This window comes from Zootoca vivipara, chromosome 1, assembly GCF_963506605.1.
Source record: "Zootoca vivipara chromosome 1, rZooViv1.1, whole genome shotgun sequence".
NCBI classification, from domain to species: Eukaryota; Metazoa; Chordata; class Lepidosauria; order Squamata; family Lacertidae; genus Zootoca; species Zootoca vivipara.
In genome coordinates, this window is record NC_083276.1 from 28,367,043 (window position 1) to 28,390,022 (window position 22,980).

General features: G+C 45.3%; 1 protein-coding gene across 3 annotated transcripts in view; it reads right to left on the reverse strand.

Annotated features, from left to right (window-relative positions):
* ADCK1 (aarF domain containing kinase 1) overlaps nucleotides 1–22,980 on the reverse strand; it is a 102,755-nt gene that overhangs the window by 16,168 nt on the left and 63,607 nt on the right. For all 3 annotated transcript variants that reach the window (XM_035107924.2, XM_035107919.2, XM_035107923.2), the window contains exons 5-7: nucleotides 15,031–15,189; nucleotides 13,600–13,758; nucleotides 7,100–7,216 (exon numbers count right to left, since the gene is read on the reverse strand). In XM_035107924.2, coding sequence (XP_034963815.2) covers nucleotides 7,100–7,216; nucleotides 13,600–13,758; nucleotides 15,031–15,189 — 435 coding nt within the window. The remainder of the gene's footprint in view (nucleotides 1–7,099; nucleotides 7,217–13,599; nucleotides 13,759–15,030; nucleotides 15,190–22,980) is intronic.

Here is a 22,980-nt window from a genome sequence, read left to right on the forward strand (position 1 = left end):
TATTACACTGTATTAATGACAGGATGAATGCTCATTTAATTAGGGAACAGCAGCTGCAACATTTAATTCTCTGGACCAATCGGCCAATCAGTGTGAAGCAAAAAAGCTTGAATTTCATGTATATTGGGATCAAAGCAGAAGCCGAGGATGCTACAAACTGGGGACAAACCAGTAAAAAAAATTAATTGGGGAACTTGACTTTTTATCTTTTTCCCTCACAGCTCCAGTGGGTATATCTACACTACAGAATTGTCTGTCAGCAATCCCCATCTCCCAACACACAGGACTACAGCTCCCAAGGTTCCTTAGGGAAAAGACAGCCTACTACATCCAAATAAATCTGTAGGATTGATGCCCTGTCAAATAAACTCCAACCTATTTCAACTTTGGAGCTTGGGACAGTGACTGTTGGACCCAGCAATGTTTCAAGGAACCAATAGCTTCTGGTGACCTCTGTGTTCCAGACAAAAGAAATAACATTAAATACAGTATGTGCAACTGCAACAAAATGTCATCAGTTGACATGGGGAGAATGATATCCAAGCCAGGAATTTGTATGTTGGGCTGTGCAAATCCAGGAAATAGGAAAGAACAAAGTGAAACAAAGCCAGAGTAGTTTGCAGGGAAGGGATAACTGCAGCTGTTAAGACGGCTCCGTCTGCACCTTGGAAGCTTCCCTGTGTTATGCGGGGAGGCTGCCCAGGGTAGGAAAGCCTTCCCACCTGAGGACAGTTGCCCAGTGGCCTTGGTGGCACTGGTTGGCTGCCAGCTTGTCCGGAAGCAACTTAGTGGTCCTCAGTTACCAGATTATGCCACCGACCACTCCCAACAAAGTGTCACTGAGAAAGAATCTGCACCCCTTCAGGAATCCCAGGCCTGTGGCGGCTCAGGTATCCTGCAGTTCCCAGAGAACACAATTTCTAAAGGGCACAGAAAGGGCCCTTGCAGAGAAAATACTATGCTCTGCTGGTTTCTAGGACACCAATCATTAAGCCGGTTAAGGGGGGGGGCAGAAACTGTTTAATAGTGAAGAGTAAAATTCTAACCTGGCAATATGTGAACCAGTGCACAATTGTGTCTTGTGGGTGTTGCACGTTACCTACCTCTGGAATGGCACCTGTGCTGACCATATCGTCCACATTGAGCACTGGAAAATCCTAAATGGAACAAGGAGCTCAAGACCAGATCTGTTTGTGCCTTTCCTCTATTTATTCCTGTCTCTTTCAATTTAGAACAGATACTAGCTGTTGGCCCGAATTCAGCCCTAATATTTGCCAATTATTTTAAGAGACGGCGACACTAACTTCTATTGATCTCATTAAAAGTAAAGGTCGTGAGGGAGCTCATTTCTCAGGGCTCAATATTACCTCCTCAGGCCAAAAGAATAGCATTGATTTTGGAACTTTAATCGAAGGTTAATAGGATTAGTGAGCGTGGTTTTTTTAAAAAAAACACCCTGCCATTGCAGGTCCCCAGTCACATTGGTTGGTGTGAAATTAGCCAAGGTGGTGTGACATCTAGGGGCCCTGACACTACTTGCTTGCTCATCATCTCAACTCTGCAATATCCCTTGTTCATGGAACCACATAGAAAGCACCATAAGAAAACAGGACAGTAAATCAACACACAGAAGGAACAATATTTTGGTGAGGAATTATGGAGGTAGATTTGCACCGCAGTTGCAAAGTTTGGCTAAGACAAAGAGGTAATGTGTACAACTAGGCAATGGCCCCACAATCCTGGTTCATCAGTGATGGGGAGAAAGGCCCGTTTTTTAAAAAAAACCAGAGAACCAGCATTTTCAACTTGGACTATACTTGTAACCAAATGATGTGGAAGAATAAATTGTTCAACTTCAGATTGCAGGAGGGGAAGGTGCCATTTATGGATGCTACCTCAGGTAAAATGAACTCCAAGTAAAATTAAACCTTTCTCCCTGGTGTGATACTTATCTAGGGAAGAGTATATATATATATTAAAAAAAGAACGAGTCTTTGATATCTAATTTACAGCGCAACATGTCAGAATCCATTCTACTACCTCATGTCAGATCTGTACTACCACATCATGCTGCAGATCGAGACTTTGATTCTCAAGGCAGGAGCTGAGTTCCATACTCTCAACATGAGCCTCCTAAAGTATCATTATGATATGGGTCAAAGCAGTGGTTACATTTTCACATTACAGTGGTACCTCGGTTTATGAACACAATTGGTTCCAGAAGTCTGTTCATAAACCGAAGCTTTCATAAACCGAAGCGAACTTTCCCATTGAAAGTAATGGAAAGTTGATTAATCCGTTCTAGACGAGGAAAAACACCCCCTGAAGTAGCGGAGGCCGGGGAGCACTTCCGCAGCTGCAGCCCAGTCACGGAAGCGCTCCCCGGCCTCTGGGAGGCATTGGAACGAAGTCCCAGTCTCCTCGAAGGTATCGGACGCTCCGATGCCTTTGGGGAGGTTTGGCCTTCGTTCCGATGCCTTCGGGGAGGCCGGGCCTTCGCTCCGGGCCTCCAGGAGGCATCGGAGCGAAGGCCCGGCCTCCCCAAAGGCATTGGACGCTCAGTAGGCCTCGGGCACCTGGGTTTACTAACTTCTGGGTTATGATAGTTCGTAAACCGAAAATTCGTAAACCGAGGTTCCACTGTATTCTGTTCTACGGTCTCTGGGCAACTTAGGCCTGTCTTTTGGCATGCTGCAGCAGTGATTCACCATTACCACTTGGACAGCCCAGATCAGCCCACTTGAGATGGCATATGAGAAGAAAGAATATAAAGGGAATGGCAGTAGGATTTCCTAGCTTCGAATCTCGCAATGTGGTCCAGTTTGCTTTCAGGTCTGTGGGCAAACTCTGCTTGTTCAATGCTACCAGTTCCTAGCTGCAGGTTTAGAAGAGGTTCAGAAAAGGGCCACCAAAATGATCAAGGGGATGGGGTGACTCCCCTATGAAGAATGGTTGCAGCATTTGGGGTGTGGATAAGCCCTTAATTGCCTTTTCCTAAACTAAAAAGGCAAGTTTAGAGTTATCCACACTTCCATTTCCCCTGCCACTTTATCCTGCGAACACCCACCAGGCCAAGTTCAAACAGCAATTGGGTTTTCCATGGATTGCTGTTTGTTTTGATTTAGCGCTAAAGAGCAGGTTTTCCAGGTGGGCAAAGCGGTGGGTCAAAGGCAAAACTGCTCAGCCCTGTGCTTTTCAGGCACCGGACAAGCACCATACAAGCAGAAGTGTGAATGAGCCCTTAGAGGTGACATGATAGACGTTTATTTTTAAAAAAGATACATGGCATGGGAAAGTAGATAGAGAAAAGTTTTTCACCATCTCTCATAATACTAAAATTTGTAAGCATCCAATGAAGTCAAATGTTGGAAGATTTAGGACAGATAAAGTACTTCTTCATGCAGAGCATAATCAAATGATAGAACTCACTCTCCCAGAAATGATGGCCAACTTAGATGGGCTTAAAAGAGGATTAGACAGATTCATGGAGGAGAGGGCTATTGATGGCTACTAGCCATGACGGCTATGCTCTGCTTTAACAGCTGGAGGCAGCAATGCTTCTAAATATCAGTTGCTCTATTTCACATCCCCAACCTGGATGAATGTGTCCTTGAACTCTGCAAATGCCTGTTGCTTGGCTGGGTGGAGGACCGAGAAAGAAACTAGCCTAGTGTATTAAGGCAACATTAAAATTTGTTGCTCTGCCCACCACCAGCATGTGGCCCTTGGAAGGTCACCCAGAGGGAAATATTGCCCTTGGTCTGCAAATTTCCCCCCACCTGCTGTGTTCATGTATCTCCTCTCTTGGTACGTAATGTGACCACTACAGCTGAGTTCATGCACTCTGCAACTACAAAGCCCTTGCAGCTCTGTAGCATCATTTTTGTGATGGAGCCTAAGGAATTATATGCAAAAATATCCTTCTAGCCCCTGGACCACAGGGGCTGGAGATCAGAGTGAGAATACTTGGCTACTTCCCTGATCTTAATACATTCAACCAGCTGCCATGCACTTGTCTCTATATTATGCAACGCTATCTGGTCGCCTGATCCAGGGAAAGCCCCTTTGCCTAAAGATCTCCGTTTCTCAAACACACGTCCCTGCTCCATTCTTTTGCCTTGCCCTCTACATTCATGATGCGTCTTCTCGAGTTCTTTCCCCGCCTTTCCTTAGTCCTCCAGCTATGTTCTCATTCTAGGCCGCACTCGCACATGAATAAGTAACTGTTCCACAGGCAGATATCTCAGTGTTTGCACTTGTCTTTAGAAATCAAAGGCTTCTCTGATTAAATGCCATTACAGTCCGGCGCTCGGATGGATCCAGGGAGATTAATGTGCTTTTGGGCAGCTTTAATGATAATCCCGCTACAGACGGCATTAAGTAAATGTCAGTAACCTGGTTTGAAGGGAGCTTTCACCTCAGGGATCCTTTCCATTTAGAGGAGAGAGGCTCAGCCTGCTTTTTTCAAGGCTGTGTTGCTCTACAAAAGAAAGCCTGCTTAGCACAGATTCCTCTCAGCCCCTCCCAGCAAAAATAAAAAATAAAAAAATGGCAAGGCTTCTTTCAAGGGAAAGTGAGGTGGCATGCTTGCCATTGTAGGTCCACAGAGAGACTGTATATCAATGCTAGAACATAGAGGAGGCTCCGTGTTTAATCCCCAGCACACGCAGTGTCTGTTTTTGTTCTTTAAAAAAAGAGAACAAAACAGCACTCAGCAGGGCTGAGAAAGACTTGAGAGACTAACTGCAAGTCAGAGTAGGCATCACTGGGTGGAAGGGACAATGGTCTGAGTCAGTAAAAGGGACTTTCATATATTTATATGAGGTAGCAAAGCTGAGAAAAACTGAGATCTTTGAAAGCATATGAAATTGCTTTACACAGAGACAAGCCCAGCACACCCCACTCTGATTGGCAGCAGCTCTCCAAAACCCCAGGCAGAGTTTTCCCCCCCCAGGCTGAGATCTCTTTGGTTTTTTAGTGGTGGACTCGATCAAGAAAGGTGTCTTATAAATAAATGCTGTAGACAAAGCATGCAAAACCATTCAAAGATAGCCTCATAGTAGAATCATATCACCCAAACTCACTGATAAATCAGGACTGCAAGATATTCATATCCATCCTGGCTAATTGCCTAAAAGCCTTCCTACACAAACTAATAGCCCCAGACCAAGCAAAACAACTAAAAACTCACTGACAATTATATCCCTCGATATCCTTAAAGCCTCTGATTGCTTAGAATGGAAATACCTACTAGCACAATTAAGCAGTATGAATTTTGGTCCCTCTGTACTACAAACCCTCAAACAAATTTACACCCAAGCCTCAGCTAAATGCAGAATCAACAATGTGGACTCCACCACCATCACAATCCAAAGAGGCACAAAACAAGGATGCCCACTGTCTCCCTTTCTATTCATCCTGGTCCTCGAACCCTTAGCAATTTGACTCCGGGCAGCCACTAATATTAAGGGTGTGGAATTAAAATTAAAACAAATAAATGAGGGCTCTTTGCAGATGACCTGATGTTCATGACACCAGACCCCATTATAAAAGCAACCACGCTGATCGAAGAACTCGGTACTTTTGCAATGGTATCAGGCCTTCAGGTGAACTTTGCTAAATCTGAGGCAATGTGCTTCAACACTCCCTCTCATATCTAAAAAGGATTCACTAAGACCACAAAGATAAAACTCTGCCATACAAAATTAAGATACTTGGGGGTACAAATAACCAGAAACCTTAACAAATTGTACCTCTAAAATTGCAACCCTCTCCAGCAACAAAGACCTGAGTAGGTGGAATAAATCTAACTTTACTCTCTCAGATAAAATAGCCACGTAAATATCAAGGACCTCTGCAGAGTGTGAGACAATATGTCCTCCCATGTTGTCAGTGAGAGCTTTTGCCTTCCCTGCAACAGTGTCCCCAAGTGAATGGCTCTCCTTTACTACACAGGAATGAACAGCAAACATGTATTCAGAATGGAAAGTGCCACACTCAGGGTCGACACAAAGGTTGGTGCTAGATCTGCTCCCTGGCCCTTGGTGAACTCAATGATGGCAGACACAGAGACCCAAGTCTACTCTTCTCTGCACAGTCCTGCCCCTTCACTTGCATGGCCCCATCAAAGGGTTCGCATAGTAGGGTTTCTTGGTCACACCAGAATGTGACAGGGATGCTAACAACTGTTATATACAGTGCGTCTAAATGATAGCTTTGGAAGCATAGGAAGGCAATGAGGCAAAGGTTCTAATTTCCCTTCATGCTACTGGCAATTAGTGCATCAATGTGATTTGTGTGAGCTTACTTACATCTGTGAGCAATTCCTTCTAGTGGGAAGTAGGAGAATAAAGACGTAACCTCTTGGAGGGCAATGAACACATGACTATATTCCCCCCCCCCCTAGATATATTTTGGAATGTCTATAATTGACACGGAGTGAACTCTGCCACAGAATAAAAAAAGATGAGAGGAGGGAGCGTCCGGACTCCAGAGACAGGTGGACAGACAGATTAAGTACAATTGATTTTGTGACGGAGCTCTTTGATAGCTAGTCAACCAAATGGCATTTCGACACTCATCAATAGCACACAGGGGGGAAAGTAGGCAGCAGTGATTCAATCAGAATTCACTGACTTGGAGGAAGGCAAGGATGGCAGGCTGAACCTGCCCGGTTCTTGCAAATAAAGACCAGGTTCCTTTCCCCTCGGACACAAACACTTTAATCCCCTGAAAGCCAGCTATGTGCACCCAGTACACAGGAATCATTTCACCAGGCAATGAAATATGACCACATCTGGAACAGACTATGACAATTCTAAGCACACATCTTTCCTTTAAGAAATAAATTAAGAGAAAGAACTGGGACTTACTAGAAAAGCTTGAAACTGTATGTAAAGCTGTGCTGAAACTTCACTCATTTCATTTTGTGGGCCAAAAATAGTGCTTTTGTGGAATGCAGAAATGGTTCCTGCATCTTTTGTTTTTATTGCTATCACATTCTAAATTGTTTAATGTAAAATGTTTAAGGAATGGCCTATAAATACCAGATGGATGGATGGATAGAAAGACGGACAGATCTGGACAGAGGGGATATTACCTCATTGACATTGATGCAATTTCTCTCCATGTAGGCCTTGTCATTCACCTGCCCACCTTCCATGAACTCCATGAAAAGAACACGCTTTGTTGAGAGCTCCCAATAAATCTTAGGGATCTGAAAGAAAGAATACAACTCTCTGAACACCGTGTGATTAAGGGGAACAGAAGAGAAAGTGTATATGCATGAAGTGCCAAGAAGTAGGAGAAATGAGCTAATCCATGTCCTCTTTTGACAAAGGCCTTATCATAACTTGACAGAAGTAAGCACTCAGGGCAGGCCCTACCATTAAGCAGAGAGAGGCTGCTACCTCAGGCAGCTGATACAGAGGGAGACAGGGAAGTAATGGAAGACAGAATTCTGTGTTACTTCCAAGCAACCTGCCCTGCATACCTTAAACTAGCCTGCTGCCCTCAAAAGCGGTAGAGGACACTGTCTCATCACCCACATTGAAGCAAGAATCAACAGCTAGTCAGCTTGTATGCATGGAAAGGAGGGGGGCCATCTTGTCCTTTGCCTCGAGCAGCAAAATGTCTTAGGCCACCTTTGTAAATTCTCCATCTTGGTCCTGGCACCATCATTTCAGTGTGTGTGTGTGTGTGTGTGTGTGTGTGTGTGTGTGTGTGTGTGTGTGTGTGAATGTGTCAGAAAGCATATGGTTGGAATGATTATGAAAGCCAAAATGTGAGGAAAGGGTTGAAATCTTGGGCTGTCCTTTTAGTCTCTGTGAATGAGGTTTCCTTACTGTATCAGCCCTGTAAAATAAAGGCCAGCATTCTGTTTCTTGTAGGAGCCAGCCAGCAACCTTACAGACCAAAACCGCATGATAAATAACAGACACGGTGGAAAGGTCCCAGAATTCTGCAGAGTCATGCTCTAGAGGAAAAGCAGAGCATATTGTGTTTTTTCTTTAAGCGGCCCAGAAGCCGAGTCAGTGATTTTTATGTCAGTTCAAGCAAGCTGGACCTTTCTGGTTTTCAAGTGGAGCAAACTTGCCTGACTAACTTTTCCTCAACGCTATGCTAGCTGAACTAACTTCCGGTAAACATAACACTCTGCTTGCTTAACAGACAGATGCACCTCACTCTCCAAACTTAGCTGGGTGAAATCCAGCTAAGTAATAATGGTAAGTAAATCCACTGAAAATAGCAGGCTAAAGTCCACTGATCTCAAGGAGTATTGTTGGCATTGGTTATAAGCCTTTGAGCGCTAAGGAAGTATTTCACACAGCACACAGCTCAACTATGGAATCTGCTCCCACAAGAGCAGTGGCAGACCTTGGGGTCTCAAATTTCAGCGGCGCCCTGTGTGATGCCAAAATTCAATGCCCCCATGCCTCTCGCACCCCATTCTAAGTAACAGTTATGGCATCCCAAGTGGTGCCCCCAAGGCTCTGCACCCAGTGCAACCAAACTGGCTGTGCTCCCCTAAATTCGCCACTGGCAAGAGGCTGTGATGGCCACAACCTCGGACTCATTCATGGAGGAGAAAAGCTACCAGTGGCTACTTATGTTCTACTTCCACAGCTGGAGGCAGTATGCTTCTGAATACCAGTTGCTGGAGGCTGCGGGAGGGGAGAGTCCTGCTGTGTTCAGGTCCTGCTTGTGAGCTTCTGATAGGCATCTAGTTGGCCACTGTGAGAACAGGATGCTGGACCAGATGGAGAATGGCCTGATCCAGCAGGCTCTTCTTCTATGTCCTTATGCGTGAGCTTGGTAGTAGAGCAGAAGATCACACACTGTGTGCAGAAGATCTCCGGTTCAATCCCTGTAACTTCCAAGTAAGTCACAGGAAAAATCCTGTCTGAAACTCTGAAAAGCGATGACCAGTCAATGTAAACAATACTAACTGACCAATGGTTTCATTCAATATAATGCATTTTTATATGTTCACATACTTATTATTCAAGTGTGCCTGGGTTCACCTGAGGACATGGCATTATCAAAGACCTGCAAATGTGCATCTGAACATGTCATGAACCTGCACCGACCTGTGCACCTAGCATGGTGAATGTGTAACCCTTTTCAGGGGTTGCTACATGTTGCATATGTCTGAATTGCAGAAACCGCCATCCAGGGGAAGAGCCCACATCTCTTGTTTGTTATGCACAGTGCACACTTAGCATTGTTCTGTCAGTAATAAATAATCCTAATCTGTATTTCAACAGCGTCCCTCTGAGCACAGATGCAGCCAGGCTGACAAGACCCATGCACAGGCCTCCAGGCTATCACATCAGCTATTGGCAAGGGGGGGGGGGGTAGTGCCTCATAAATAGGAGGATCCTTGCAAAAATCCTGAGAGATCATTAAGTCCCCTCCTGCATACAGAGCACCATTTTCAGTTGCAGCACCTTCCTTTTCATCTGCCTGCCAGGACTTGAGTGAGGTCAGACCTGCAAGCAGCTCAATGGATAGGCCAGAGGCTCCTGGAGATGGCAGCTGAAGGGGCCAGAGGTAAGCAAGACAAGTGGACAAAGCCCAAAGGGAGCAAGCACATGTCTGAAGGGCTTGAGGCATCCAATGTAATCTGATAAAAGCAAGCAAGAAGCAAAGTTCCAGTTGTCAGCCATGCAGGAAAAGAAAAGGCACGGCAAGGTGAGTTTAGATTGGCACAGAGCATAAGGCACCTGGGCCTAGCTGCCAGAATCCCTTTCTTTGAGTCTTACACTGCCTTCCATAAACCTATGTGTTAACTGATCTTCATTCCTGGTCTTTCTATCGGGTGCATCTAAGAGGTGTCTTCCAACCACTGTTGGTCAATTACTGATTGTCTCCCCCTGGTGTTTTTTCATCTTCTTACTGTGGTTTTCCAACTACTCCCATCACAGCACCAGTTGGGTAAAGAACACTGAGAGAGATGTCTCAACTGCTTTGCTCTGCTTCCTGGAACTTTAATTTAATGAATTTAATGCTCCTTACTCCCAGGTAAATGTGTACAAGATTGTAGGCTGAATCCTATACACCAGGGTTGGCTAACCTATAGCCCTCCAGAAGTTTAGGACTACAACTCCCATCATCCCTCACCGTCAGCCATGCTGCCTGGGGCTGGTGGGAGCTAGACTCTAACAACATCAGGTGAGCCAAAGGCTAGTTACTCCAACTATACACATACACTTGCCTGTTAAAATAATCAGGTAAGTTTGGGATTGAGACAACTATATTTCAATACCCCACTCCAACTTCTTTTTCATGCAGAGTGGGAGCCTCTGCCCTGGGAAAAAACATAGCTCCAAAATTACAGAAATTTCCATTTCTGTGCCACTGCTCCTTAGTCTGGGTTTGCAAACTCACTTCCTCAAGGGCTACTGAACTACAGCACTTTTCACCTTCTCTCAGACTATAGCACATTGCAGAATACTTGCTGAAGCCATGCATTCAAAATGAAAGGAAGGTACCTAAAGCTGTAGCCTTGTTCAGAAGAAGAGCCTGCTGGATCAGGCCAATGCCCTATCTGTCCTCCCAGATGCCCGTGGTTAACAAGCAAGCAGGATTTGAGCACAAGAGAACTGGCCTCTCTGTGGTTTCCAGCAACTGGTATTCAGCAGCATTGCTGCCTCCAACTGTGGAGGCCGGGCATAGCGATTGTGGCTAGTTGCCATTGATAGCACACTGATTCCCAGCTTCCCCAGCCCCTGCTGTTACCATGCACTGGCTCTTAAATCCACTGATCCCAAAGCCTGTATTTTAACCCTGCGTCAACATTTATCCCCATTCCAAAATTTACAACAGCAGTCAATGGTCCTTATTAAGCTGTGCATAAGTCTCACTCGCACAGAGTCATAGTCCTTGGCAAGCTTAAATGATGCACAGACATTTGGCCCTAATGCTTGCACATGGAAACAATTTATCTCTGGCTTTACAAGCTCAACTGGGTTCATGGTAAGAAATCCACTTCCCTGCTGTGCTATGGGTGTTGTTGTTGCTTTTTTAACTCTGGGGGTGGGGGGAATTACCAGGAAACAACTCCCTTGTTGCCTTTGGGGTTGATGAAAACGTCTTGGAATCGACGGGTTGGACAGGGGGAATCTATTATTTAGCCGTTTTTGCAGCAATTTGTTATTATTCCCTGAATCGATATTGCAGTGGCTCTTTAACCCAGCGAGGATGTGATTGGCTGTCTCCATGGGGATTTGCTCCACACTCTCCTACTTGTTACAGCAGCAGCAGCAGCAGAACTGCTCTCCAAGGCGCAACACTCTTGATAAACAATCGCTTAGAACAAGCCATCAGCCTTTGGCCTTTTGTGCCCTTTTAAGGCCTGTTTGCTTAGCATTGCACATGGAAGAATCATTGCAGAGTGTCGCTGGGTTGCAATCCAGCTTCGAAAGAGCTGGCATCTGTTTGGCCACCATGAAAACAGGACGTTGGGTCAGGCTCCTCTTGCATTCATGGGGCTCTGAGTGTATGAGCAAGGCTTTTGCCTAATGTTTTTTGAGAGAAACAAATAGCATGAGTGCTTATGTAGGTAAAGACATACCTGCATAAGTCTGCCTGTTTGCAATATCCAGGTATGTGTACACAAAAGCAGAGGGGGCACACACACTGCACAGAGGGAGCAGCCTGGCTCATGTGACATAGGAGCTGCAACATTGCTCCTGTGCAGGGGCCTACAATCGTTTATGAAGGCATGAACCTGACAAGTGCGCAGACCACTACAGGTCTATGTGCAGGAGCAATGTGGCAACATCAGTATATGAGCACTCCACAAAGTTGGCCATTTCTCAGCAATGGCAGCTGAGGAATTCAGCCCCTATCTTCACACATGCAAATCTATGTACTGGATTATACCTATGGTAGCAGTATACTCATATTAGTGTGCACATGGCAAGCGTGTGTGATTGCACTGGCCTGGATTAAGGCTGACGATGGGGGTGATTTAATCTCTGTACCCCTGGCATGTCAAAATGGCTTCTAAGCCGTTTGCAACATTAAAATTAGGATGCCAAAATGGCAGGCCCAAAAGCATGACATGAGTGGGACAGCACTCTCCCAACTTGCGATTTCCAGCAACTGCTATTCAAATGCATACCTCATAGAGATACACTACTGAGAAATTATTAAGGAATACAACCCCTGCTCTTACTTTTATTTCAGTTCCTTTCCATTGTGAGGAAATAATGAAAGGGGCCTTCTGATGGCCTAGTACAGTGGCACCTCTGGTTACAAACGCTTCTGGTTACAAACGCTTCAGCTTACGAGCTCTGCTAACCTGGAAGTTGCTGCTCCTGGTTGTGAACTTTGCCCCAGGATGCGAATGGAAATTGCGTTCGCAGCAGGAGGCCCCATTAACGAAAGTGTGCCTCAGGATAAGTACAGTTTCAGCTTAAGAACGGACCTCCAGAATGAATTAAGTTCGTAACCAGAGGTACCACTGTAGTTAATAAGAATAAATTCAGAGTTGGGGGGGGGGACTTGAAATCTGTCCTAAGGAACAGCAACAACCCCTAAGATGATTATTAGGTTTGATTCCCTACCTTTCAACCCTGCAAAGAAATACTGAACTGTTCAGAATGGTGGATCCCCACCCTCACCCCCACCCCAGCTGATCCTGGCAATGCACACCGAAGGAGATCAGGCCACTGTCAGCGCCAGCCATGCAACTAGCTTTCTGCTGAAAAGAGCAAAAGGGATATTTGCTTCTCGTAGGACCTCCTTCCCCCTCTGGTTTAGAACTATAATAAGAAAAGTAGTACTAAACCAAGAGTTCAGGAAACTTCCAGGGAAGCATGCCCTTAGCCTCATGACCAACTGTGGCATCAGACATTATTTCATTACAGTGCCAAGCAGTAGCCTCAGCAAAGAAGCAGCAGCAGCAGCAGCAGCAGGATAGGGATGTCTCCATTTTCCAAGCAGTGCTGTAGGTTTTTGTTGTTGTTTGTTGTTTTTAAACTTATTCTGAGTTCTAACAAAATGGATATGATGCTCCTTCCTAGTACCCACACTGCCAGGCTTATAACGTCATTGATTGTGAATTTCTGGCTGCTACCCCAGAAAGCTCTCAGCCTGAATATTCAGGCAACAGTCAGGTAATTCAAGAGAATGTTCTGTGCATCAAGAGGCCACCCGGTGCTCTAGAACTCAGTTTTCCTGGAGGACCGAGTTTACGTGGAGCTGTTGTACCAAGGCTGAAATAATCGTTCAGCACAGAAATTACTGAGCTGTGCAGAGAATAGTGTCCCAGCTGTGTTCTTTGCCATTTCTGCTGAGGAGCCCAAAACTAGTCATTAAAAATTACTACCTCTTTCTTCCTCCAGGCAGTGCCTGCAGGACCAATGTAACACACACACACACACCCTTCCCTGCTATTCTGGTGAGGGCCAATGATATCCCTACGATATCTAATTCAGCAGCATCAGCAGAATTACATTCACTTTCGATACCCCCACCCACTCACCCACCCCCAATAGCAAATTAATAACAACACTGCCCCTGCTGAATGCCAGTCTTACACTCACTGGGACACTCATAAGATTGCATGCAGATTGCATGTGCACACATTACCTTTAGAAAGTCAAAGTTTCTGAGCATGTGGGCCACCTTCTCAGCATTCCTCCCTTCGTTCAGGAAGTCCAGCTCAAGAGGCAAGTTCTTTTTAGATTCTTCAACTAACCACATGAATTCAAAGTCTGGGAAGATCTGCTTCACGGCCGAGACAAGGACCTGGAACCAAGCAGTCACATCGTGAGTTTCCAAAAGGATCCTAAACCACATTGCAGTACCAGGCAGGAACAAGAAGCCAAGACTGAAGGCCAAACCAGGTAATGATGGGAGAATTTCAATGTGGGGAGAGGCATCTAATTTTCTCAGTGATAGGGGTGTACATGTGAAGGGGGCTTAAGCCATAGTTTACCTCCTCTCCTGTGAGCTCTAATGACAGAAGTGGCTCACCGGAAAAGTGGTGCCTAAGCTGTGCAAACAGCTCTAGTGTGGAAGCAGTCCATCTAATAAATATGATGACTGGTGGAGTAAAGGTGGATTGAAAAATAGATATATGGATTTACTATCGTGTTTTAATGCACAGTTGTGAAATGTCAGGCCCAGGGCCCAAATGTGTCCTTCAAGACCATTGAAACTTTATCCAGGCCATAGCCCTCAGTGGCCCTGCTTCACACCCTGAGTGTTTTCACCTGGGTGAAAACTCTGATAATGCCCCTTCCTTAACTACATGGAAGACATGGAAATATGTGTCAAATGTGTGTAGAAACTAGCCTTCTGTACAAAGGAAACATTTATATTCATTGCTCCACTTCTGTTTCTTCTTCCCTCCACCCTCCACTCCTAATCTTCTCCAAATGTTTCCCATACCTTCTAGAGCTGATTATGAGGGTCTGCAGGGCAGAGGAAAGAGGGGAAAGTTCTGTTCTGCTAGCATGCATCTTTTCAGCTAGCGGAACAGGACCATCAGGACCAAACAGGACCCTGTATCTGTATTGGCTTTGGAATTGTTTTTAATGTTGATGTGTTTGTTGATGTTTTCACTGTTAATCGCTTTGGGGTATCTTGTGGGAAATGATTTATACACGAATGAAATCAATCAATAAAATTATTTTCTGAGAAATGTTAGCCAATCGCTAACTTCTACCCATGTTATTTCTCTTTGCGTAGCATCTGAAAAAATCTGGAGCCTAGCTTAGCTCAGTCAGTACAGCGCGAGACTCTGAATCTCAGGGTCATGGGTTCAAGTACCATGCTGGGCAAAAGATTCCTATATTGCAGGGGGTTGGACCAGATGACCCTCGTGGTCCCTTCCGACTGACTGCTTCCATGATTCTCATACATGTAACAAACTAAAGACAACCCTTAATGAAGCAAAAGGAAGCATGGTACTGAGAGAGTTCTGAAGATCCAGCCCAGCTTTTGAGCCTGCCTGTGCCAAAGGTGATGCAGGTCCATTTTGTAATTGGAGGCAGATACATGAATGTAGCCATTTACCTCCATCAACAGAATATCCTTTGAACTCTGTGTTTGAACCTTCGGGTGCTGGACTTTCACTGCAACGGTCCTCCCATCCTGTAGCACAGCCTTGTGGACTTGGGCCAGGGATGCCGCCCCCAATGGAGCATCTTCAAAACTTATAAACAACTCATTAATCTGCAAGGGGAAGAAAGAAGGGAAGCTGTCAGCCTCCTAAGAAACAGCCTGCAGGTATGCTTCGGATGCGGAGAGACATTAATTACCATAGACAGACGGAGAGCCCTGGCAGCCTGGGGACTGCAACCCAAGCTTCCTGTTCTCAGTATATTTCAGCAAGAAAAGGTGTGTGCCTTTTCAATAGGCAAGCTCTTCAGCGAAAGTGGGAAGTCAGTCTGGGTAGGGTTGTCAGCTTTTTGCTCTGGCAGTGCTCCTGCGCTTTCAGCAGCTGCATGTCGGGGGGGGGCAATAGTAGGCGAAGTTTATCCTGTCACAGCAGCTCCATAATGGGGTAAAGTGTAACTACTGAATTCCTTCCTGGCAGGTAGCAGGTAAAATCACAGGGAATGATTAAACAGGCAGAAGCTACACTGCATTTAGAGTAGCCATGTGAAGAGGTCCACAAAAGTTAATGAAGAGGCGAAGCCCCATCCTCTTGCCTTCTAGCCTCGTTAGGCTAGTGAAAGAAAAGAAAGGCTTCTACGAAGGAGGCTGGCAACAGAGGAACAGAGCACGCCATCTCTCTTCTGACAGCCCTCTGAATTTTCATGCTGTTTGTGAGGCGGGCGGGGCGGGTCTCCTTTCTTCACAGCCAGCACAAAACCCAAGCCAGCTTCTTGGAAAAGCTCAGCAGTGGAGCATGAACTTTGCATGCAGAAAGATCCTGGTTCAATCCTCAGCATCTCCAAGTAAAAGTGGGAATGTCCTGAGTCTGAAACCCTGTAGAGCAAGGGTGGCCAACTCCCAAGAGACTGTGATCTACTCACGGAGTTAAAAACTGGCAGTGATCTACCCCCTTTTGGGGGGGGTGCAGGGCAAAAATGTTGGGCTTTTTTAGGGGAGCCAAAGTTGTTCAGCTTCTTTTGGGGGGGGGAGCCAGAGATCTTCCAGTGATCTACCGGTAGATCACGATCTACCTGTTCGACGTGCCTGCCATAGAGCCACTGCTAGTCAAGGTAGGCAGTACAGAGGAGGTGGACCACAGGTCTGATTTGATATAAGGCAACTTCTTAATTACTATAATTTATTATATAATAATTCTACCTTTCTTCCAGGGAGCTTATGGTGACATACACTCCCCCAATTTTGTCTTTGCAACAACCCTGTGAAGTAAGTGGGGCTGAGACATTGACTGGCCTAAGTCCACCCAGTGAGCATTATGGCTGAGTGGGGGGGGGGCATCTGAACCCTTGTCTCCCCCTGTCTAACACTTTGAACTGCTACACCACACTGGCCCTCATCTCATCATGGCTGCAACTGACTTGGTACAAGGCACCTTCTGATTTTCCTACAAGCCAATGTTCCTCAAACTTGGGTCTCCAGCTGTTCTCGGACTACAAGTCCCATCATCCCTGACCACTGGTCCTGCTAGATAGGGATGATGAGAGTTGTAGTCCAAAAGCAGCTTGGGGCCCAGCTTTGAGAAACGCTGCATGTAAGCTGACAGAGAAGGGAATCTGTCTCTCCCCCACTACCCCTCTGGCCTGTGGCTACCAGGCGAACTGTTAAATTCAAGGCTGCATAGGAAGGAAGGAAAACTGGATCAGTCAGATAAAGCTCGCAGGTGTGAAATGAGGCTTATCAGACAGTGGTGGGGTTCCAATGCAGAAGCTGCCCTTCAGAGATATTATTGTATAGCTGGGGAAACCTTCCAGGGCCATCTTGCCTCTCTTCCACAAGCCCAACCCAATGTTAAAGCAAAAACGGCCAATAGAGTTGGCTTAGAAGAAGACCGCCTGGTCCCTGCTTACACAATACACAAATCTCACCAGGGCCAGCAGTCAAGAAACACATAATTTATGCAGAAATGGAAAAAAAGAAAACAAATGGAATGCTAGTGCATTTTTATATCCCACTTTTTTACACAGTAATTAAAGACGGGAGCTGCGGCAAGCCGGCAATTAAATATGAATAAAACACTTTTAAGCAGAGCCTACATGCAAAGCATTCAACAGAAATCTTTTGTGTTGATGAAGCCACCGGGGGGGGGGGGGGAAGAGAAACGCCATCTCTGAAGGAGGCCTCCATGCCCACATGCAGCTGCTGACAGCGACTTTCCCTCCCCTCACAAACCGCTGCCTCTCTTTCCCCGTCGCCCCCACCCCCACCCCTGCTTCTTTTACAATAACTATTACCAGCAACAAACTGGCACATTTGCAGCAATTAGATTCAAACGGAGTCTCAACCGCCTCCAGTAATTCACAGGCAAGGCGCCTTTTATTTATTTATTTTATTCCTCCGGCGGCAAAATCAATTAAGTAGAACAACCACATTTGAAAACGACTAGTTATGTGTTTTTTAATTACAGCAGATCCATGATTCAAACCTTTTGACATTCTTGCCTTCAGAAAGGAATTTCTTTCCCCTCAAACGGTTTACTAGATGTTGTTTTTTTCTTCTTCACTTTCAGATTTATTCATTTCCTCACCAAAGCAAATGATTGATTCTGCAGAGAGTCAGATCATGGCTTGAGGGAACTACTCATGTAGGCAGGGTTGTTGGGCAGGTAAAAGCCGCAAATGACTTTTACCTACACCTGAAACCCCTACACTTGAGTAAAGGGTCCTGCCTCAAATGTAAAGCACACCGGCCTGTATCCAATGTTAGTCCTATTCAGAGTAGACACTTTGGTGAGATCCAGCTAAGTTCTACTCATAGACCCACTGAAATTAATGGGTTAGTCATTAAGTTAGTCATGCCGGTTAATGTCAATGGGTCTACTCTAGCACTGGATACAACCCAGTGAAATTAATGGAGCTGCCTAACTTAGATATGTGAATTTCAGAGGATTTACTATGAGTAGAAATTAGTTGGCTACAACCCAACACTTGGGGTACAACACTCTGAAAATCTCAGGTTGCTTCCTTTTCTTTTTAAACTAAGCCTCTAGTCCATAGGTTTGCAGAGGTGAATTTGAAAAGCATACAGGCTGTAATGAAGTACAACAAGATGGTGAACAGAGCATGCGCCGGGCATGGATAAATGGAATATAGGTGCTTCCATGGGTTCTTCTACCTCCCCATAACTCCTAAATTATATACTCAATTTGCCTAGGGCATTCAGCACACACAGAGATCTTTTTGAACGTCTGTATTACCAGAGAGCACTAGCTGCCTCCACTGTGCATCCTCCTCAATATTACTTTGGCACAACAGCTTCCATTTTGTCTGGAAGTGATGAGTGGAGAGATCTAGCAAGCTAAAGCCAGGTGAAGTTTCCCGCCAAAACCCTCCATTACGATTGCTGGCGCTCGGTCTTCTTCCAGTTCCTAATCTAATCAAAGCAACACATTGGCCTCGTTTACATTTCACTTTAAACCAAAGTTGAACATATGGTCTAGAGGTGAAAGCGGAGCATGCTGACCTAAAACCACGGGCGCTTTAGTCCTCCCTGCTCCTGCTGTGAACTAAGCTGGCACAGCCATTAAGTGGGGCAAAGCCATGGCCTCAGGCAGCGTAAGTCCCTGAGGTGGGGCCCCAGAGGCATCTCCACCTGCCCTGCCTTCTCCACCACCAGCAGAAAAGCAGCACCAGCATCACAGAGTGTGCAATATCTCACCTGAAACAGAGTGTGCAATATCTCACCTGAAATATCTCATCACTTCTCCACTGGCAGCAGAGGCAGCAGGCAGGGTGGCACAGACGGTGGCTTCAAGTGGCAAAACAGGACATGCCACCCTTGTCACACCTGAGCTTGGGTTTATTTCTCTCCAAACAAACCATGAGCTGTTACCAATATTTGTCCTTGGCTTAAAACGTGTTGTTTGTTTGAGGCAAACAAACCACGAGCCCAAGTTTGGACATAATGTCACGGTTTGCCTCAGCATTATGTGTAAATGGAGCCAGTAGTGACTACTTCACTAGAGTGATAGACTATAAGGAAAGTAAGCATAGGAAAGCCAGGAAAGGAAAGAGCTCAGGCACCAAACAGGATTGGTGGAGTCTCCAGGAACTGAAGAATGGTGGGGAAGGGGAGATATAGAAGAAGCTACATGAACAGGTGTGCTGTTGAGATAACACAGCAGTGTGAGCTGCAGGACCCCAGCATAGCAAATCATTCTCTCTCACTCTCATATACTGTCTATATATTCCAACACTCCCCAGTGCACCAGCTTCATAATGTGGGCCACTGTTTTTTTTCTTTGTCACAGTATGGGCTTCCTTCCATATCCTCATCCTCACCCCCATTTTTGCAACGCAGAAGTGCTTGAGATGTGCCTGGAAAGCATGGTATCAAACTCTTTAAAACTATATATTGCACCATCAGAAGCCGCAGCTCCAACACAACAGGGAGGAGGAGATGTATAAAGTCCACCTTCCCCTAAATCAAGGGCAATACTTCTGCCCTGTGACACAGAGCCTGAGACCCTGGAGAGCAGCTGTTGAACGGAGTAGACAATATTGGGCTACATCAGGGGTGTGGGGGCTCAGATCTGGTCCTCCAAGCCTCTTTATTCAGGATCCTCCTCAGGCCACACCAGTCAGTACCCCCTGTTCTACAAACCTTGCTTGAGTGCTTTTGCCTGGTTGGAATATGCACTATATGGAATATGTAGTAACACCTCTTGGTAGCCTGGATGGAACATGGAGTGAAGGATGCAAACTACAGCGGTACCTCGGTTTATGAACACAATTGGTACCAGAAGTCTGTTCATAAACTGAAGCGAACTTTCCCATTGAAAGTAATGGAAAGTGGATTAATCCGTTCCAGACGGGTCCGCGGAGTACTCAACCTGAAGCGTACTTAACCCGAAGCATGGGTGTACCAGTAATTGGTTCCAGAAGTCTGTTCATAAACTGAAGCGTTCATAAACTGAAGCGAACCTTCCCATTGAAAGTAATGGAATGTGAATTAATCCGTTCCAGATGGGTCCGCGGCGTTTGTAAACCGAAAATTCATAAACCGAGGTGTTCATAAACCGAGGTTCCACTGTATTGACTTCTGCATGGCTGGAATGTAATCTACTGTCACATGCTCCGCTCACTTCTGCCCCTGGACCGAGACACCACTGGCATGCAGCTCTTGTAAGGTTGCCAATGGCAGTACGTGGGCCTTGGGCTGAAAAAGATTCCCCTCCCCCTGAGCTTGATGGACAAATACTGTAAGCTGCTATAAAGCAGCTTCCTCTATTACTACACCAGGTCTCAGGGAGCTTCTAAAATCCTCCCGTGGAAGAACACTGCCAGAATGTACCGACCCTGACCCTATTCCAAACTATATATTGTACTCAGCACTTGAAATTAAAGATTTATTCTTCCACGGGCTTTGGCAAGACCTAGACTTGTTGTGGCAGCAAATGTCAAGCTAGAGCCACTCTAAACTTTAAACCTGGGCAGTAAATGAAATCCTCTAGTTCCCCCATCAATTTGTGCATTCTGTGCTCAGAAATCAAGTGTTGCATTGTTACCCTAGGAGTTATTAAGACAGGAGAAGTTGAAAGATTAGATTTATCACAGCCAATAGTGGATTATGAAGAATAATTCATCATACGTCAGAACAAACAGCCCACAATTTATAGAAGCTGGGCTGAGCCTGTGAAATCTGATTGGACTTCTTCTTGACTAATGAATGCAGAGCTTAATTGATGAGACCCTAACTTAACTGTCAAGAGTGCATATTTATTAAGTATTTTAAAATAATAATTTTCTAACATGTGGGTGATACAGTTGCTTCTCACCCCAAACTGGGGCACTGTACAAAACGTCTCTCTAAAGAATAGCCCAGCTGGATGAGACGAATACAATTTAATTCAACATCCTGTTCTCAGGGTGGACAAGTCATAAGCCTATGGGAAACCCTCAAGCTGGGATTGAGTGCAATAGCACTTTCTCTACTTGTGATTCCTGAAAAATACAGAGGCATACTCTGACACCCTGGTACCTTCACTGGTACCTCCATTGCTTGGGACCAGGGTACCTAAAAGGTTATCTGACCCCTTAAAAAACAAATTGATCACTGCATGCTGGAGTGAGGGCCTCCTGCAGATACGATCTTATCAGGAGGTCCATTCTGCCCAATGTAGAAATCAGGCCTTGTGTGTTTTGGCACCTATCCTTTGCAATGTCCTCCCCTCGAATACTAGACAGGCATTCTGTTTTCTTATCAGCACCTACTGAAGACCTTCCTCCTTCAGCGAGCCTTTTAAGTTGAGATCTTTCCCACTCTGTGCTGGTATTGTTCTTAAGATGCTTTTATTGCTTTGTCTCTTGCTGTTTGCCGACCTGGGCTCTTTTCTAAATTTAATATATAAAATTAATAAATTATGGTCAGTAATGATTAGCGCTAAAATATACGTTAAATGGGGGACACCTTTGACCTTTTACAGTAACAGGCTGTTCAGGGCCGTCTTAAGCATATCTGGTGCCCTGGCGCGGTGGTGCAAAGATCCCTCCGCCGCCCCCCCCCTGGCCCCGTTTGCCAGCGTGGCTGTCTGGCAGGCGCAGCAGCGCGACGCCCCCCTGGTGGCCCTGCGCCACCCAGCCTTGCCTTAGGGCCGGCCCTGAGGCTGTTGAATTAACACCTGCAGTGGTGCAGTGAACTATTTGCAAGAAACACCTCACTCATCTACACTGAATTCCTAGTCGGATATGGCTACCAGGCTACTGCTTAAATACAAGGCTCCCTAGTAACTGTGCATAACAGCAAACAAAAGAAGAGCAACTTCAGACTAGGGCTGGATAGATTGTCTTGGAACTGTGTTGGCAATGCCTGATAAAAACTCAAGAGGTCAGAAGACAGCCTGTTTTTTCCGGTGGTCAGAAGGCAGGACTTTAGTGTTCTGCATAACTCCCTGATTGTTGTGCTGAGCAAAAGCAGAATAAAACTCTGCAAAACAAAGAAAGGTATGCATATTTTCTGTACTTGTATCATTTATAAATTCATGGTACTCTAAAAAGATGAAAAATGATTCTTTCTTTCTTTTTTTAACGAGCAAAGACTGCACAGTCTTGCTTTCCACTTAACACAGCTTTGGCATACAACACAGTGCTGGCAGTTACCCTGTTTTGTTTTGATTCCCCCTCCCCCCTACAAATTGATGCTTTGGGGAACATGCTCTTTATTCCATTTCAATTTACTCTTGCTTATCATCTGTGCTCAGGCAAACACACAGAATAACCTTGATTAAGGCCAGATACTTAATAAAATGCAAAGCTACCAATAAAAATCAGTAATCCTGGGCTGATAACAATGCCCTAATGTGATGGTGCCATGAGGGAAGAGGTAGGAGATGGGAGAAGCAGTGATACCTAGCTGGAGTGCACACATACAGCATGTATACCATGGCACTCTAAAAAGACTGGCCTGAATACTAATCCTAGCTCACCCATTAGACTGTTGGGACAATCCAGACAAATAAACCAACATTGTGTCACGCTACCAAGGCCTGTTTACTTTACTATCTCTCCAGATACGGATTTTCTCCACAATTCAACATTGTCTCTGAGGGGCTTACAGTGGTGACATTTTTTTAAAAAAAAATATGATTACAGCTTAATGTAAATCAAAAAACAAAATTACAGGTGAACCACATGCATTATTAATTTTAATTTTGCTTGTCTGTGTCATTTTCGAACATTTGAGACCCTAAGGCAGTATTCAACTATGTTTTACACAGAGTAGGCCCTTTGAGATAAATGAAAATAACTAAAATAGGACCATTAATTTCAATGTGTTTACTCCAAGCAACACCTAGTTCAGTGATGGCGAACGTATGACACTCGTGTCAGACGTGACACGCAGAGCCCTCACTGC